Source organism: Lethenteron reissneri, chromosome 21, assembly GCF_015708825.2.
Source record: "Lethenteron reissneri isolate LAM-NWPU_2019-01 chromosome 21, ASM1570882v1, whole genome shotgun sequence".
Classification (NCBI taxonomy): Eukaryota; Metazoa; Chordata; class Hyperoartia; order Petromyzontiformes; family Petromyzontidae; genus Lethenteron; species Lethenteron reissneri.
Window position 1 is genome coordinate 12,114,469 of NC_083799.1, and position 18,812 is coordinate 12,133,280.

At 52.5% G+C, this 18,812-nt stretch overlaps 1 protein-coding gene across 1 annotated transcript in view; it reads left to right on the forward strand.

Annotated features, from left to right (window-relative positions):
• The first annotated feature begins 1,572 nt into the window (after positions 1–1,572).
• Positions 1,573–18,812, forward strand: part of TMEM98 (transmembrane protein 98) — a 28,120-nt gene continuing 10,880 nt past the window's right edge. The window contains exons 1-5 of the mRNA XM_061555845.1: positions 1,573–1,988; positions 14,839–15,042; positions 15,534–15,665; positions 16,794–16,827; positions 17,627–17,742. Of these exons, the coding sequence (XP_061411829.1) occupies positions 14,912–15,042; positions 15,534–15,665; positions 16,794–16,827; positions 17,627–17,742 (413 nt within the window). The 5' untranslated portion in view covers positions 1,573–1,988; positions 14,839–14,911. The remainder of the gene's footprint in view (positions 1,989–14,838; positions 15,043–15,533; positions 15,666–16,793; positions 16,828–17,626; positions 17,743–18,812) is intronic.

The window sequence follows — 18,812 nt, forward strand, 5'->3', positions numbered from 1 at the left end:
CACTTGCGGCGTAAGGCGATCGCGAAGGCGCTGTCCATCACAGACAGGTATAGTCTGCCAGTAGCGGGGTGGGCGGTGTTGCTATCTGGTTCCACCGACCCGCTGCTTAACCTGGGAGATGTGAAAGCTGAGTAACAACCACGTCCACGATCGCATCCGTCAGCAATGTGGTCACCGCTGCCATGGATTCATCCGGTAAAAGCCTCACTGATTCCCAACATTATTTTCAGGAGAGTCCTGCTCCGATGGGATGTTTGTTTCAGGCAATGTTTTTCACACATTTTCAGAGGGGAAGGGAAGGGGGGGGCACTTTCGCCGATAAGACATCATCAGTGCTGATGGCCGTTGTGGGTTTCACAGAAGCACGATGATGATGATGGGTGTGTGGTGTTCACGCGTTGTGTATTGTCGGGGGCCGCTACGTCAGGGGCCGCACTAAAGGCCACCAGGGGCCGCCAGTGGCCCCCTGAGCCTTGAAAAATGAAGAACGCTGCTCTGGTTAAATTGGGCGCTTTGCGTTAGGGGCAGTCCATAAATGACGTCACGCCAATTTTGGAAGATTTTTGATCCCCCCCTTCGTCACACGGCGTCACAAAAAGTCAGACCCCCCCCCTTCCTCAAATATGACGTCACAAAGATCTGCTCCCCCTCCCCCAAACCAAACTTCCATTTTGAAAATAAAACATGCTTCAAATCGCTTTAAACTATTGCCATTGTAGTGCGTATTAAATGTGGCGCTACACTCTGATGTTGTAGGAGAAAACATGTATTAAAAAGTATATTTAATTGAATAGAACGCGTTGTCTATATTTGATGTGACGTCACATTTCTCAAAGCCCCTCCCCCCTCGTCACAAATGTCTGACCCCCCCCCCCACCTAGGTGCGTGACGTCATTTATGAACGGCCCCTGGGGTGGCAATGGCTTTTCCAGGCGAGGTGCTCAGGGGGAACCTACGCAGCCCCGTGGTGTCAGGAGGAGCGGGCGGGGGGCGGGGGCTTGCCCATCTTCCCAACCCGCGGTGCAACATTTTCACAAACGCGGTGGTTGTGGCTTCACAAGGGCACCGACTTTTCGCACGAAAAAAAAACGTTGAGAACGTTAGTGCATGTGCAGCTGAGGGAAGATCGCGTACCGTGACTCGTTCTGCTTCGCGCTTTAACGCTGTGCCCCCCCCCCCCCACACAACAACCACCGGTCAAGGTCCAGCGCTGGACAGAGCCTGCAAGGTCACGGTTCAGCGCATGGGGGCCTCTATCGGTCACCGCATCGATGCGTTTCTGCGGCCATCTGGAACGCTCCTCCTTGCGATGTGAGGAAGCCACTGGGGAGCTATGCACATGTAACTCATCTCGATGGAAAACTAATTTCTTTTTTTTAAACTACTTTTCGTGTTCAGTTCGTTGTCCTTCGCCCCGCACCTCCGATAAGCACGGCTGGCTACGTACGGTGCGAAAGAAGTTTAACGTACGTGTACCGCGCATACGCGGCTGAGTGGGGGCGTCACTCGCACGCGGGACCCGGGCAGCCGCTGCCTTCAGGTGTGAGGCGCAGGATGTGATGTCAGAGGGGGTGAACAAACGGGGAGAGAGAGAGGAGAGCGCTGGGAGTGAGAGGGTGCAGAGCCACGAGAGAGAGAGAGCGGAGAGTGGCGCAGATGGGGGCGAGATCAACGCTCGGCGCTTGGACCTAGGAGGGGAAGGAGACGGAAGAACGCACGGGGAGAGGATAGGGAGGAACAGAACGCGAGAGGGCACGAGGTCGAGGTGGCGGCGAGAGAAGACGACAGGGACCAGTAGATAGGGAGACGAGGAGGAGGAGGAGGCGTGCGGGAGGGAGGTAGGACGCGTGACGGGAGAGGAGGAGAGGAGGCGACCCGAGACCACAGGATTAAGGACGCCCGCGCGCGCGCGCGAAGGGAGACAAAGGCGTGAAGACACCGGGCGTGCGAGAGGCGTTCACGGGAAGAGCGACAGGACCGACAGAGAGGTGAGTGCCGTGCGCTTTTACGCAGCGACGCGCGGCGCCTCCACTCTCCGCCGTCTTCGCATCTCGGCTCAGATCGCCACCGGCCCGACGGACGTGAACAAGCCCCCCAGGCACCTCGTGTGTCCGGAGTCGATGGCGATGGAGGCGTCGAAATCATTTCGCCGTTGTACAATTAGCGAGTGGCACGTTTCTCGAGTTGTCGCGCGCGTGGTTTAGTGGAGGGTGGCATCCGCTTGTTGACGCGCGTCGCTCCGCGCGCTTCCAACTTGCAGTGCTTGAACTCCGCCAGGGTGGACTGTGATGGCGGTGGGGGACAGGGCGGTTCGAGGATAGTTGTGGAGGAGGCATTATTTACATTGTGGCTGTACGCACACGCGCGTGTGTGGTGTGTGTGTGTGTGTGGTGTGTGTGGGGTGTGGTGTGGGGTGTGTGGGGTGTGTGGGGTGGTGTGTGGTGTGTGTGTGTGGTGTGTGTGTGTGGTGTGGTGTGTGGTGTGGTGTGTGTGGGGTGTGTGTGCAGAGGTCCCGGCGGATTAAAACGCGGACAAATGAGAGCGTGGGGATACGCACGTAGCTCACCTGCCAATTGCCCCTGACCAACCAACACCACGAGCGTCTTGCCCCTAGGACCCGCCACCAGCGAAACCTTTCTTTGTCGCACACGTTGGTCTCAAAGTATGCACGCAGTACGTCGAACTTCTTTCGCGCCGTACGTAGCCAAGCGTGCTACTCGGAGGTGCGGGAGGTGCACCTAGCCTGGCACGAGCGCCGCGGTTACGTCTCTGCTGTTAAGTGGCCAAAACGTAGAGCACCTCCTGGCTATGACGCTGGTGGTGGAACCATCAACGGCATCAGAACATCAACAGCAGCTGGCCGATGCGCGCATCTCCGTGAGTGGAAAATGAAAGACGCGAGCCACAGTCGTTCGATTGTGGCACTGCAACCCAAGCTATGGACCGCAAGGTAACAAAAATCCCGGAGAGACACGTGGAGGACACACAGACAAAGATCCCCCATATAGCCTTAACAGACTGTAGGGGCAAGTGCTGTTAGCGAGCGCCTATGAAGGCCGCAACGGTACACGAGGGGATGGGTGGCCAGCACCACGCCCGACCGCCTTTGTCTCCGTAGTGGTAATGTTCACACACCACACTTATTTGAGGCTGAGTCGACCTAGGGGAGGCCCGGGACCGGTTCAGATAATTGTCACTGGTGTTGGCCGTGAGCGGGAATCGAACTCGGGTCGTCGGGTTCATAGCGCAGCGCGCTAACCGCTACACTATCGCTCCCCACAAGATACAGATAGACCCATAGGGACACACACTGATGCATAAAGACGCATAGCCATACATGAGAGACCCATAGAGGTACATCAAAGACAAGCCACGCGAGTGAGATTGTGGCCATGGAACCGACACTACGGACCTTAAAGTAAACCACTGAGGACAGCGACAAGGACGCGAACTCTCTCCCGAAGCCCTTTCGTTGTGACCAGCAGCAGCAGACCTCGACATTGGCATTTAGCTCCTGAACGCACTGCCAAAAACGCACGAATAGAATCGTGGTAAATGGTGGATGTTGTGGTATGGTGTGTGTCTCGTCTGTATGAACCATGTATGGGTGTGTATTCGTGTGATTGCGGGTGTCGGTTTTTTTTGTTTTTACCAAGCAAGGCCCCACTGAGCTACACAGCTCTTTTTCAGAAGCGAACTGACCACAAATGATATCTCAACGGGAAGTGGCTTATCGGCGTGTGGAAATCTATAGCAGCCAAATACTCTAAAGCAGCCAATGAGTATGTCGATTGGGAAGTCTACAACAGTGGTCGTCTCGTCGATCTCAATGTGGAATTTGCACCCCCGGCTGGGTCGCCAGACAAGGGGAGCTTTCCTCCCACTTCTCGTTTTAGCAACAACAGCACCACCACCAAATACAAAGCACCCTCGTACAGCCTCAACAGACTGTAGGGGCAAGTGCTGTTAAGCGAGCACCTATGAAGGCCGGCACGGCACATGAGGGGGTGGGTGGCCAGCACCGCGCCCGACCGCCTTTGTCTACCTAAGTGCGATGTTTACACACCGCACCGGATACTCATTTGAGGCCGAGTTGACCTAGGGGAGGCCCTGTTCAGATAACCGTCACCGGTGTTGGCCATGAGCAGGAATCGAACTTGAGGTCGCCGGGTTCGTAGCGCAGCGCGCTAACCGCTACACCACCACTCACCCAAAACTCTACCACCACCACCACCACCTGCCTACGAGTTTGACTTTTGATTTTGCTCGGATCGACGCGACAAAAAAACACTCGACGCACCGTTGTACTGGGACCAGGGCTGCCCCCACAACCTTTCCCCAACCCCCGGGGGCTGCCCCCACACCCCCATGGGGGTGCTGTCCTGTTGCGCGCTCTCCAGCAACGCAGCAGTCGCTCGCCAACCGAAGCGGCCAACAGGGCTCGCGTCCCAGCCGCCGTGTTGCAGTGTGTGACTACGCCTCGCTCTGCTCTCCCTCATTGAGCCCTCGCTCTGCTCTCTGACTTTAGAGCCGCCCCCTCTACGGTGGCGTGGTAGCGACATGATCAGCTCAGAGGGTATCAGCAGCAATGGGTCAAGTGGGCCCCCCCCCCCAATTTTTTTTTCAGATTTGTCTCGCACGGTCGCACCTAGGCTGGTATATGTCGCGGACTCCTCTTGCCTAACCACATCATTAAACATTTGATTTAAAACAAATTAAAACCGTGGTTTTGAACAAGTGTTTTGTTCTTTGACACTGTTCTTGAAGACAAATCTCATGGTGGTTGTCAAAGGGGGCCCCAACTCGTAGCTTTGGCCACCGGGTGGTGGAGGGGACGACGACAAGGTTCGCTCCTGCCCCCTCCACCCCCTCCACCCCCCATCGCCTCTTCTTCTAGGCTCCTGTGATGGCCCGACTCGATTCAAAACTCGAGTTCTTATTTCGTGTATCATCATTAGACCTCCTTTGCCAGTACCTGTAAAAGGTTTAAGTTTTGTTGCCAGAAAAAAGGGGAAACCCCCTATGTTTTTGTTCCTGTATCATCATTAGCTCTGGCAGGTGCTGGCCCGCTTTTGTTAAGTTGTGCGATATTCCGTAAGGAGCCTCTACTTGTTTTTCGGCAATGTTGATGGGTTGTTGTTTGTCCTTTGTTGATGTTGCTGTGCTCACGGCACCACGGAAGTCCCGTGTAAAATAGCCAACTCAAAAAAATACAACAGGGCTGTGTACTCGCGCGGGCGTGTGTGTGTGTTAAATGTACGTGCTTGCTTACAGCACTAACAGCACTCGACCCAAACAGTCTATTAAGGCTATCCGGAGGGGATCTTTGTCTTTTTGTATCAAATTGAACCGAGGCAAAACCGTGATGCCAAACATCCCAGTTGTAATATTCGCGTTGTTGGGTGGCTCAGAGGTCAGAGACACCGAGCCCAGCACCGTCGAGAAACCTGGGTTCGAATCCGGTTTTTAGCCGGCCGCGATTTAAAGCTGCGATCTCACGTGCGACGAGTTCACGGGAGTCGGCAAAATCACATTTCGTGATTTGCCACAGTCGGGCTCGGTTCATCTCTGACGGGCGACAGCGGCGGCGTCGCCCCAGTCACCGTCGCTCTTTACTCTGCAGGTGTGCTGCCTCTTCCCCCTCTGTGAAGTAAACACGCGAGCGATGGAGCGAGCTCTCCGTGCGGCGTCTTGAGACGAGGTCAGCATCAGAATTTAACGTGGAGAAATCCGATGAGAGATGAAGCTCTCTCTCACAGATGTCTGGTAGGAGCGGGTCAGAAAGTTGCAACTACAAACAATGCAGAGAAACGATAGGAGTGCAAAGTATAGTAATGGTAAGCCAACCACTATCAATAACTACACTTAAACTCAACTTTTTATTGTAACAGGTAAGACCCACTGAGCTGTTTGTAAGCCGGGGACTGTCCGTACCAACGATTTGTCCACCGTGTGACAACCACCTGAAAAGCAGGGCATGAGGTGTCCCATTTAGCGTGGATAAGAGTCAATTGATACAACTTCAGAAAGCGTGTGCTATGAACAACAGCCATTGCACATATCATCGCCTATTGTATATTTATTAGTGTTGGTTTAATGTTCTCTGTGCTATCCGCGATGCCGACTCAGCTCTTTCCCGAATATGGCGTGTTGCAAATCTTGGATTGGTTGACTCATGCTCTGAGTTTGTTGCTGTTTGTGCACTGCTGCCAACGTGTGTGGCTGATCCATCACCAAAGGCCTCCTCTGTGGTTCGCTAGGACTGGAGTTGTGAACTGGTTACGTCTCTCAATGTGGAACCAAAGCAAATACAAAAAAAACTCCGCTCTGTGCCCCTATGTCCTCCTGGACATGTGTGAAAAAGAGCTTCATAGCTCATCAGATTCCTCCAGTCTGCATATCGATTCTGATATATGCAAGGTGCCTCACTGCCTGCACACTCGACAGCTACACCACAGCGTTGGAACACGCTGTGGAACGAACTCCCGTACATAGCTCCGACAAGAATGTCTGCATTGAACTCCAGATTTAGCTCAGGAATTTACAGAGGGGTGAAATTATTCTTTTTTTCTTCCGTTAAAGTATTTGTCCTTGGCCGAAACACGGCACCGCCGGTAGACTGAGACCAGTTCGTAATTCCTCGGGAAGGAATTCGCCTCGAAACAGGATTCTCTCCAACTCTCATGACACCTTTTCCAAGAGGTGCCCCTCGCTCTGCGTTGTTGAGGCCATTCGTTGGTCGGTGTGCGGTCGCGTTCGTGAGAGAGAGAGAGCTCGAGATCACCCTTGTACACGGGGGAGGGGGGAGGGGTTACGAACCCGCCTTTATTATAACCTCGTAGCCCAGGGGGTAAGGAATCTTTCGGGGCACACTAATCCTCACGTGTTCCACCAACCCCCGCCCCCAAGGCAATATTGCCAACTCGGCGCGCGATTATGCCGCCGGATTAAGTGACTTTGTGGGTGACCCCTGGCGACAAAAAAATTCGTCCAATCTGGGGACTTCCTGGGGACGAGGGCCATGATGCACATGTATGAGCGATCCCATGGTGAGGGTTAAAGATCCTGTCTCGGTTCACGGCGGGTGTTGCTTGCATCATTGGTGAGTAACTTTCTTATAAGGATCCTGTGTCAGATTCAAAGTCAAAGTGATTCCCGTTGAGGCATTGGTGCTCACCACCCGCTTTGCATTCCTATGGCGGGGGACGAGTGTCGCGGCACAACAGCTGTTAACTTCCCCACAAAGCTGTACTCGTGTTGTCGACCAAGGTGGGATGATGGGCTCGGTCAACAGCCGCAACCAGGAGTTTAACTCGCGACCCTTCTGATCGCAAGCCACTCGCTCTGCTGCCGCGCCGCCAATCGTAGTTCCTCGTCCACTCTGCGTGGCAATTGATGGTGAAGTTCACACCGTGGTATTCCTAAACGCCTGAGAAAGACGTGTTTTGCCCGTTCTCCGGGTCAGGCCAGGCCCTATCTGACCCTAACGGTCCAATGGTATGCCACTGATGAACCTGCTGCGGGCATATTCTTGGTTCTTTCGGTAAAGTCATGTAGATAGAAAAATCATAATAAAAAAAACCCCACGACGATTCGATCGCAACACAAGCGGTCTTCTTCAAGGGCAGTTCCCTGCAATGCTTCACTCACGCCTACACCAGGCCAGGCCATTGCCCTCTCCCAAACAAAAAAAACAATAATTAATAGTTGCATTGTGGCGAGGGGAATGTTGTTGTTTGCCCGTGGAAATTTTTGGTGCATCGGCTGATGCTTTTAGGACTAATTTTCGTTTGCTCTCGCTGTCAGCCTGGATGGCAAACAAGCCGTGTGTCAACACGGCGATCGCGGGCCCCACTGCGCTCTGTGCCCCTGGGGGAGCCGCGTCTCTCTCTCTGCCTGCGTGGCCCTGAACTTTGTCCACCAGTTCGCGGCGGCGGTCAGGGAGGGATTCCCCGTCACCCAAGCACACCGCACGGGACACCCAAAAGACAAAGATCCCCCGTATAACCTTATCAGACTTTTGGGGCAAGTGCCGTTCGCGAACACACAGCATGCGAGGGGGGGGGGGTAGCCAACACCACGCCCTGCCGCCTTTGTCTCGCCAGTGGCGATATTTTTTCACTCCGCACCAGCAACTCATTTGAGGCCGAGTCGACCTAGGGGAGGTCCAGCACCGGTTCAGATAATCGTCGGTGGTGTTGGCCGTGAGCCGGAATCGACCTCGGGATGGTCGGGTTCGTAGCGGAGCGCGCTAACCGCTGCGCCACCGCTCGCAGACGCGACACCCAGCCAGGGCCGGATTAAGTCGTGGGGGGCTTTAGGGGCTGCAGCCCAGTGGCCTCCGCCAGCTGGAGGGCCTCCAGAAATTAAGTTAAAAGTTATTTCATTTGTGAATGCTGAATTCTATTTGTTGTTAGCCTTGTAAAAAAATTGATTAAAAATTTTTTTAAACTTTGTTTTCCTTTTGAAAATATTACTGGGGGGCCCTCACAGTACCTGCAGCCCAGGAGCCAACAAAATCTTAATCCGGCCCTGCACCCAGCGCACCCTAGCACTCATCGTTGAGCTGGGGCTGTGGTTGAGTGGTGGGGGGCTCTGTGGTGGAAGGAAGGGATGGAATTCACACAGCACAGGCCATCCATTGGCTCAGTGGAGGCGTTTACACACAAGGGGTCAGTTCTCCTTATTGCACCCCACCTTGTTGTTCAACTGCTGGATAAAGGCCTCCCCCATGCCCTGTAGGTCATGGGGGTGGCGGGTTATTTGAACATACTTCACTGTGCTCGTCAATGCGGATTGGTCAGGCTAGGTTCGGTTCAGATGTTAACTACCTCGCCTGGTATACAGGGGGTTGTGGGTTCGATCCCGACCCTGACGCCTGCTGTGTATTGGGAGTTTGCGGTGTCTCTCTCGACGTGGTCGTGGGTATTTTTCTCCGGACACTTAGAAACAACATGCCTTCTGCTGTACATTTCCACACAGTGACAAGCCACTTCGTTGAGCTATCATTTGTGGTGGCCAGGTCGCTTCTAAAGAAGAGCGATGCAGCTCAGTGGGACTTGCCCGAAAAAAAAAATAGTTGAGTAGTTTCATAGACATCACTCGCCACTCGCCACCAAAATAAACAACCTCCACGAGTCTGGGGTGGGGGGGGACGCCTTGACCCAGCAGAGAAGAATTATTATTGATTGTTAAATTCCTCTCGGAATATCCCAAAGTGTACCACAAACCCCTTCTCGCGAGGGAACGCACCAGGGCGGCTGCTATCAGTGGCGCAGCGCAGTCGGCATGGGACCTTCTCTCAAGTAAACAATTGCATCTCCACCCTCTCGCCTACCCCCTAATCAGCAGTACCCCCCCCCCTCTTCGTAGCCCCCTTTGTATGCACTCTATGTTGAACGTCTTCCGCACCGTACGCAGACAACGATGCAGTCGCGCCGCCGGCAGCACTCGACGATTTTTCCGCCGCTGGCTCCCAGCGTACGAGCAGCACGGCCATATAGGGGCACTGCCTGCAGCTGCAGCTGCAGCAGCGGTGCCTGGGGAAGCTCAGCCTGACGCCCTTGTGACAGCTCGAACTGAGTGTGGGGGCGGCAGCAGCAGCAGCAGCAGGAGCAGGGCGCCTTTCCCCCCCCCCCCCCCCAAGTTTTGCTGTGCGTTTTTGTATGCCTCGCGTAGAGAGGGAAGCCATTGTTGATTTGCAATGGAACATAAGAGACGATGGGACCTTTTTTTGGCAGGATCAAAAGTGTGAGAAATAGAAATCGTCTTCTTGGTTCTTTCGGTAAAAGTCACGTAGAATGGAAATAATAAAATAAAAACAATAAAACATAATAAAATAATTCTCACGACGTTTATTCATTCAGACTCTGTCTTATCGACAGACCTGTTCTTTGCCTGAGGACGGCTGCTTGCGTTGTGGCCGAAACGTCGTTAGAATGATTTTATAATGTTTTATTTTTATTATTTTATTATTTTCTTTCTAAGTGACTTTATCGAAAGAACCAAGAAGATGAATCCCTGCAGTCACGAAAGCTTTACATCGAAAAATAAGAATCGGTTTTACCATTCAAGGCAATAAAGCAGGTGTTAAGATGTCTGCATGAACCCCACGTATACTTGTGGCAAAACATGCAAATAAACATGCCCTGCTAATGTATGCATTGTCTTTGAAACTGATGGGCCTACACCAGAGACGGCCTTTGTGACAGCATCGACGGCCCCGTCTCACCAGTGTCAAACCAGAGAACGCCAAAAGGTGAATAGCACAAAGGCAATGCCCAACAGTATCAGAGCCATGTACAGCTCGCGTTGAGCAGTTATATCTATGGGACCTTTTTTTTACGAGTATCAAAGTATGAAAAATAAGAATAGGTTTAACCCTTTCTGTTATGTCATGTAGTAAAAAAATGCCAATATAGTATGTGTTGTGAGCTATTTTGTAAATATTTTGTCGGATTGATGGAATAATTCTCGCGAAATAATGACATTAACATCGGGGCACAAATTTCAAAGAGCGATTCTTCATGAACCGTGGTCAATCTTTTGTATGTATAACTCTCGCCTCTTCAGTTTCGCTATCTATTATAATCAATATTAAATGTCTTTCGAACTTAGTCTGCCGAACGTGTATTTGTTACGTGGAAAAAATCCCGCGTAGCCAGTTACCTCGTTAGTTTCGGTGGCAACTGCCCCAGCAGCCTCGACCAACAGAGTTACTATCTATGGGACATTTATGCCTGAATAAAAGTATAAAGCAATAACATCTTAATACCTATTTTATTGCCAAATAGGGTAAAATCCATTTTTATTCTTTAATAGAGTTACTGTTGGGGTGGTGGACAGGTGTCCAGCCAGCAGCCCGCCAGGATACACGCGGCATAGATTATGTGCCAGTCCGCTGCTGGATGAAGGCTTTCTCGTCAATCATGCGCGCTCGTATGACCATACGGTGAAGGTGCGGGTTGGTCAAGGTGCAGAGGAAGAGAGCAGGACCGGTTCTGATGTCACTCGCCACTGATGTTAGCCGTGGCCGGGAACCAAACACAAGTGACTGATCGTGATAAACTTTCGAACGCCGTTCTTTTCCAGGTCACATATATTCCCGTCTAGTACCCGATTCGTGCTGCTAAGATAGTGGCAGTGACAGATACTAACTACTATTTAATTTTTTATTTTACCAGGCAAGGCCCACTGAGAAATATATAGCTATTTTTCAGAAGCGACCTGGCCACAAATGAAAGCTCAACGAAGTGGCTTATCATGTGGAAATTTAGAGCAGCCACATACTCTAAACGAGTGTATCTACATATGGAGGGAAAAACTGGAGGGCCCGAAGGAAAACCCACGTGGCCACGGGAGAATGAGACAAGCAAATTCCAAATGTTCTGGCATCAGTTAGGATCGAACCCATGACCTCCCGTATACCAGGCAAGGTGGTTAACATCTCGCCGCCCGAGGAGATTTTGATTCTCAGGCATCGGCGCGCCGCCGCCAGCTGCCCGCGGTTTTGAGCCTTCAGCAATCATCAGGCGCGTGCAGCATGGAACTCTACTTAGTTTTGGGATGGAGAAGATGGAGAAGGCTGGCGGAGACGTTGTGGGTGGGTCGCGAGGACTCGAGATTGGGGAGAGACCCCCCCAGGCCGTACCCGCGGAGAGAGCCTCACTCGCCGCAGCCCCCCTAATCCTCTTTGCCGTCCAAATTCTGCGGCACAATGACGCGATTATGGTGGGGAAAACATTCTTCTCTCCGTGCTTGTGTAAGCGGCTCAAGCGCTGGCCAACGCTACGTCTCTCGCAAGGGGCAGTTGCAGTCTTTATTCTGTTGAGAAGAATTTCCACGTGACGGCAAACCATGTCACCGTGATTCTGATGCACTTGAAGTCAAATCTCTCTCTCTCTCTTCCATGCAGCATTTTGCAGAGCGACCTGCAAAATATTACAGCTGTGTGTTGAGATTGGCAATCGGTTCGACTGCATCACGAGTTGCCTGGTGTATGGCGTCTACGGCTTCTGGGTGAGCGTCTCATGAGCGGTGGTCGCTCATGTGATGGGCACATTGCACCTCGCCAAACCCCAACAGGGCGACCCTTCTATTGTGTATGTATGTTGATCTTCTTTCGCGCAATATGTAGCCAACTGTGATAAATATAATCGGAAGTGCCGGGGGAAGGACAACAAAAAGCAGTTCTGAAGAAATTAGGTTGAAATCTATATTTCAAAATGGATTGCTCCTGTGGCTTCCTAATATTGTCCGACTGTGAAGGAGACATTGGCCGTTCGTACCGTGCGCTGTTCAAATGCACCGCGGTGGCGAGGTGTAAACTACCTCGCCTAGTATACAGGAGGTCGTAGGTTCAATCCCAAGCCAGTCGCCCGCTGTATTTTTTGAGTTTGCGTGTTTCTCTCTCTCCCCATGGTGGCATGGATTTTTCTCCAGGTCCTGCAGTTTTTTCCCGAAATATGCGCGTTGAGTATTTGGCTGCTATAAATTTCCACGTGACAAGACACTTCGTTGAGTTATCATTTGAGGTCAGGCCGCTTCTGAAAAACAGCTATACAGCTCAGTGGGCCTTAGCTGGTAAAATAAAACATAGCTTAGCTTGGTTTAGGGCACGATCACGCGCCTCCCACTGTCGTCTATGTGCAGCCAGAAGGTCGCTCCTGATCGCATCGGATCTTTGATGAGCTCCTTCCGAGTACGCATATAACGGCCACGTTTCTACCAACGTCGCGCCCAGGTCAACGACTCGGACGAGACGTGGGGGGGGGGGACAGGCGGCGCTGATGTCATCCTTTTGCATCGCATGCAACACGTGACAGCAATGGGAGGCACCGCGTGGCGCAGTCACCTTCGCAGTGGTTCGTCGTTTTCTTCACTCCAATTCGGTCGCAGTCGCTGATCTTTTTTTACGTGCGGAATTTTGCTCTTGTCACGAACGACGCGTCCCTTCTGACACTCAGCAGTGACCGCGAGGCGTGGCTCGACTTCCACTTGACGGGTGACCCCCGCTGCCAGTCCATCATCTCCACCGTCGCCTTTTGATCTCTCCACCGCTGGATGGAGGCCTGCCCAAACCATCGCCATCCTCACGGCCGTGCGACACCGAGAACACACCAAGCTCCTCCAGAAGCAGGGAATGGACAGCGGCGTAGCTACCGAGTGTGCAGGCGGTGCAACTGCACAGGGAGCCCACGGGTCAGAGGGGCCCAGGTTTCGTTATATGATGATGATGCAGGTGCCAGACTATGCAGAAAACTGGAACACGGGAGTGTCATTTCATTTCTTGCACCAGCAAGGGCCCATGCCATCCTCACTGCACCACTGGGAATGGACACCGTGCCACTGAATGATACAGGAAACTCGTGCCCGCTTTTTTTGTTCTGGGAGCCTCTCTCGCTCCTGCTCGGATTGTGCTGCGGTCTTTGATTCAGCGTGCCTTTTTGCGGTGAAGAGCATGGAGGAGGCGGATTGTCTGGCTGGGTGCTGCGATCTGTCCAGCAGACAGCAGGGCTGAGCGCCGCCGTTCCATGCAGTCATAGCCGCCGCGCGTCTCTCAGCGCTCGGCCTACATCGTAAACACCCCGGGACTGCCTCCCTCTGCCTCTCCCCCGCATCCTCTCTCCGTCCCTTCCTCTACCGCGCACCCCCCACACTTACCCCCTCCACTCCCGGTCTCAACGTCCACGCTGGCTGAGAGAGGCTCGCTGGCTTTTATAAAGACTGCCCCGGTGTCCCGAGGATTTTGTAAAACTTTGTTCGGGTTAAGCATTTTCTGACCTCGGAGGCTGGGAATATAGCCAGTGGGGCATGGGAAGCCACTCATTGCGTGGATGGGTCTAGTGGTTGAGTGGGCGTTGCCTTGTCAAAGTGGGGGTGGTTGATGGGAGGGGGGCTAACCAGTTCGCCATGCGTCCCCGTTGAGCCTCCCAAGAAATGTGGTGGCCTTATTCTCTTCGCCACGTCCTCCCAATCCCCCCTCTCTTACCACATGTTACTGGCAGGTCCCCCCCCCCTCTCTCTCTTCATTAGCGGAGGATCTCGCATGTCCATACATCTCATTGATATGCGAAGTGATGTCATCTCGACATGCAAGGCATGCTGGGATTCCTGCTGTATTTTGTTGTTTAGACACCCGTTTATATAAGCCAGCATGTATTGTTTCTTCTGGTTGTTGAATCGTCTCTAGCTCAAGGTAATGCTGTACAAGTATTATATTGTGCCTCTAAGTCGGATAAAACTGGGGGCAGGGGGGAGTGGTGGCGCAATGGTTAGCACTTTGCACTATGATCCCGGTGACCTGAATGCCAAGTCCCGGCCAAGGCTATCATCGATGGCGAATGATACCTGAACCAGTTGGGGTTCTGTACTACACCAACCGGCAGTGACCCGCGTGGTGAAGTATGGTCAAACAAACTCTTTGCACAACCTCCACGGCGTGACAGGGGACCTTCATCCAGCAGTGGCTAGACAAAGGCCTGCACATTTGACGATACACCTACAGTGCACGGTCTCTCGCTCCGCCCACTAGCATGAAGGGAACATGTGAATAGTCAAGCATTCTTACACGCATGTGCTGTGAGCGTAACTGTATCGGCAACCGATGAATCGAGTAGTCGACGGGTCTGTCTCAACCCCCGTCGATTATAATATGATCCGACCGCAGGTAACATTTGCATAAGCGCGGTGAAGTATGGTCAAACAAAACCCAATGACAGAGGGTATCTCCGCTAAGCGCCTCTCAATTATTTCCATCTTAACTTTTTTGTTTGTAAGTAAAACCGAACCCAATGTTCCGCCTCGTCTTGACCTTGTGTTTTGTTTGTCGATGTGAAGGAGGTGGGGGCTGTGCCCCCCCCCGCCCCCCTACGGGACGACGAGCTGGGGGTGGTGGTGGGCACGCGGCGCGATGGAGACGGTGGTGGTGATCGCCATCAGCGTGCTGGCACTCGTGTTTCTCTCGTCGCTCGGGGCCCTTGTGCTGCTCTGCCGCCACCGCTACTGCCGCGCCGACCACATCCTCACGGAGCGCGATTCCCGGTGAGGGCCGCCTCGTGGGTCCCCTATGGCCCCCCGTGGACCACCCGTAGCCCCCCATGGGGCCCTCGTGGGCTGCCCTGCGGGCCCCTGGGATGGACACGGTCATTCCACTGGTTTTCCTGGTTTTTCAATTTTTTTTAAGCTTCATTTATTAGGTATAATCCTGTGAGCCATGCGGCTCTTGACTCAGGTGCAACCGCAACAAACAAAAACGTGAACAAGAAACATCTTAAAGTGACTACACGCAACAGAAAAATCCAGGAAAAAACAGCAAAGTCTCCCAGAAAACAACACCGTATATCAATGCTGTGTGCAAAAATCCCAGTGGGATGTGGGCCACGTGGTGAAACGGGCACGTGCGCGCATGTGTGTTCCGGCGGGCCACGCGACGTCTTGTCAGCTACTCCGTCACGGACTCATGTGGCGCGGTGATGGGGCCGTGAGTGGTGAGAAGGAGTAGGAACTAACGGCTCGTACTTGGCCTTCCGCAGGCCGACCCTTGACCTGATCGACGCCATGGAGACGCAGAGCAACCCCTCCGAGCTGGAGCTGGAGGGCGTCGTCATCACCAACCCCAACATCGAGTCCTTCCTGGAGGACGTGGCTTGGATCGAGGACGCCTCGTGAGTCACGGCCGCCCTCCCCCCCCGCCCTCAGTGTGCAGGGGCCATTCAAGTTTAAAGGCTGTTGTAGATCTTGGAGGGCCCTCTTCTTAAATTCACGCCCTTCCCTTCATTGTTTTACCACCGCCCATGCCCCCCAGTGCCCATCGCTCCTTCGTTATTCACCGTGGCGACTTCCGTTCGAGCGTTTAATTTTGCGACGCTCGGATTTAAAAGCTAAATCGCCGTCCCTTAACGTGCTCCGCTGACCTTAATAGGTGCTCGCTAATGGCACTGTCGCCAGCGGTCTATGTCCCACCTGAGTTAGAGAGCGCCCGATTGAAACGAAGGTGCGGACTTTTTTGTACGTGTGTGCACACGTGCGTCCCACGCTATGCAAACAGTGCCTTGCATTTGAATAGGCAGTCTCCGCTTTACATGGGGCTATTGTTTAGCAATCATCAGGCACGTGCAGTTTATATTTGAATGTCAAATTATGACACATTTGGTGCGTCGCGTCGCACAGAAACGCACAGCATGGAACAGCACTGTGGAGTTTGACAGATCACGATAATAACAACAACCAATTAAATGTTTAGTTTGATACAACGATCTTCATGCAAATTGCATCTCACAATCGCTAGATAGGAACCACAGACAGAGCTGGAAGGCTGCCAGGCGGTGAGCCGGCGCTACCAACAATTGTTCTGTAGTCCTCTATATACCAAAATGTTTTCGGCCAACGAGTGGTTATCACACACGTGGGAGGAAACCGGAGCACCCGTAGAATACCCAAGCACGCGAGGGCGCAATACTCTATCTCATACACGTCAGTCTGCGCTTTGCTGCACCGCATTCTGCTGGCGAGCCCGGGCACGGCACCTCTTCGACGGCCACGGGGCGGCAGGGAGTTCCGCAGCATCTCTGTGGTGTTCATAGCACAGCGCCTGTGCCAGGCCAGGTGTTAAACCACGAATCCACCAACCCTCGCTGCTGCTGCCTCCACAGCGCTCGGTCACAGGAAGCCACGTTTCAGCAGCGTAGCCACCACCGGCGCCGCCCGGCAGATGTTTGCGGTGTTCGTTATCAGGAGCACTTTGTGTATTCTAAACCCGATTTGTGTTTGTTTGTTTGTTTATTCCCTTCCAGGGGACTGATTCCACACTGCATCGAGATCCTGAAGGTTGGTGGATCTTGCACGGCTCACTGCGTAGCTCAGAAAGTAGCAGGATGGAATTTGACGATTTGCTCTCAGTTGGATGTGAGGGCTTGATGATGACCGCTTGTGTTGCGATCGAATCGTCGTGGTTTTTATTTTTATTATTTTTTATTAACTTTATTATTCTTCTTGGTTCTTTCTGTAAAGTCACGTAGAAGGGAAGTAATAAAATAATAAAAATAAAACATAATAAAATAATTCTCACGACGTTTCAGCTACAACGCAAGCAGCCGTCTTCATTCTTCACCTGAAGACGGCTGCTTGCGTTGTAGCCGAAACGTCGTGAGAATTATTTTATTATTTCTAGACTTGAAGCTTTCGTGACTGCAATGAATCATATTCTTAGGTGTTTTCGGTAAAGTTTTTACCTACGTGACTTTACCGAAAACACCTAAGAATATTATTTTATTATGTTTATAATTTTATTACTTCCCTTCTACGTGACTTTACCGAAAGAACCAAGAAGATGAATCCCTGCAGTCACGAAATCTTTAAATCGAAATTTAACTTTATTATTATTTTTCTATCTACGTTGACTTTACTGAAAGAACCAAAGAATATGAATTCCTGCAATTACCAAAGTTTCAAGTAAAAAATCATTCTCTTTTGTTGCGCACACACGTCACTAGCTAACGTGCAATCCGCTCCCAAATCAGCCACATCTCACTGCGCTACCTATTGACTCACTCTCCCGTGTGTGTACCTCGCCCCCTCCCCTCCCCGCCCTCCCTCCATCCCCCGTTGTCTCGCCCACCCCCCCCAGACGTGCCACACGCTGACGGAGAAGCTTGTCGCCATGACGATGGGCTCGGGGCTGAAGGTGAAATCGTCCAAGAGCCTCAGTGACATCATCACCGTGGCGAAGCGCATCGGCCCCCGGTTCGCAAGACCCCCACCCCAGTCCCCCCCCCCCCCCACCTAACCCACCCAACGCTCGCCACCCCAACACAGCACTCACCTGCTAGCCCCCCCCCCCCCCACCTGGTTTCTATTCGCTTCATTGCTGTACTTGGTGTCTATGTTTGTGTCACTGTGGTCATCCATGACACTATCCTGGCCTCTGTAGCCGTTAACTTACCTCACCTGGTATCCAGGAAGTCGTGGGTTCGATCCTGACCCTGGTGTTTGCGTGTCTCTCTCCGCGTGGCCGCGTGGATTTTACTCCGGGTCCTCCGGTTCTTCCCTCGACATTTAGAATCAACGTGCGGTGAGATTATTTGGCTGCTAGAAATTTCCACGTGATGAGCCACTTTGTTGAGCTATCTTTTGTGGCTTCTGAAAAGAACTACATAGCTCAATGGGCCTTACCTGATAAAATAAAAAAAGTGTTCAAAAGTTTCGTTTTAATAGTTTAAGTAGCTCTAAGCCTAGTTAAACAAATAAACTTTAGCTTCCTAAACCTCCCCCCCTCCACCCACCACCTTTACACCCTCTCCTTAAAATAACTCCCAGCCCCTTTTGTCTGACCCCTGACCCCTACTAACCCCTGACCACTCGAGCACTCACCCGGACCCCATTCCTCCCCCACCGTGACCCCTGACCCCCATGTTGCTGAGCGCTGGACAAGCAGCTGGTGGTTGTTGTTTTTCTGGGGAGTGGTGGTGCAGCGGTTAGCGTGCCGCGCTACGAACCCTAGGATCCGAGTTCGATTCCCGCTCACGACCAAGACCACTGTCCGATTTTCTGAACCGGTCCTGGCCCTCTCCTTGGTCGACTCAGCCTCAAATGATGACCTAGTGCTGGTGTGTAAACATCACCACTGGGGAGACAAAGGTGGCCGGGCGTGTTGTTGGCAACCCACCCCCTCGTGTGCAACTGTAACTAAACTATTTTTATTTTACCAGGTAAGGCCCACTGAGCTATAGAGTTATTTTTCAGAAGCGACCTGGCCACAAATAACAGCTCATCGAAATGGCTTATCATCATGGACATTTATTGCAGCCAAATAA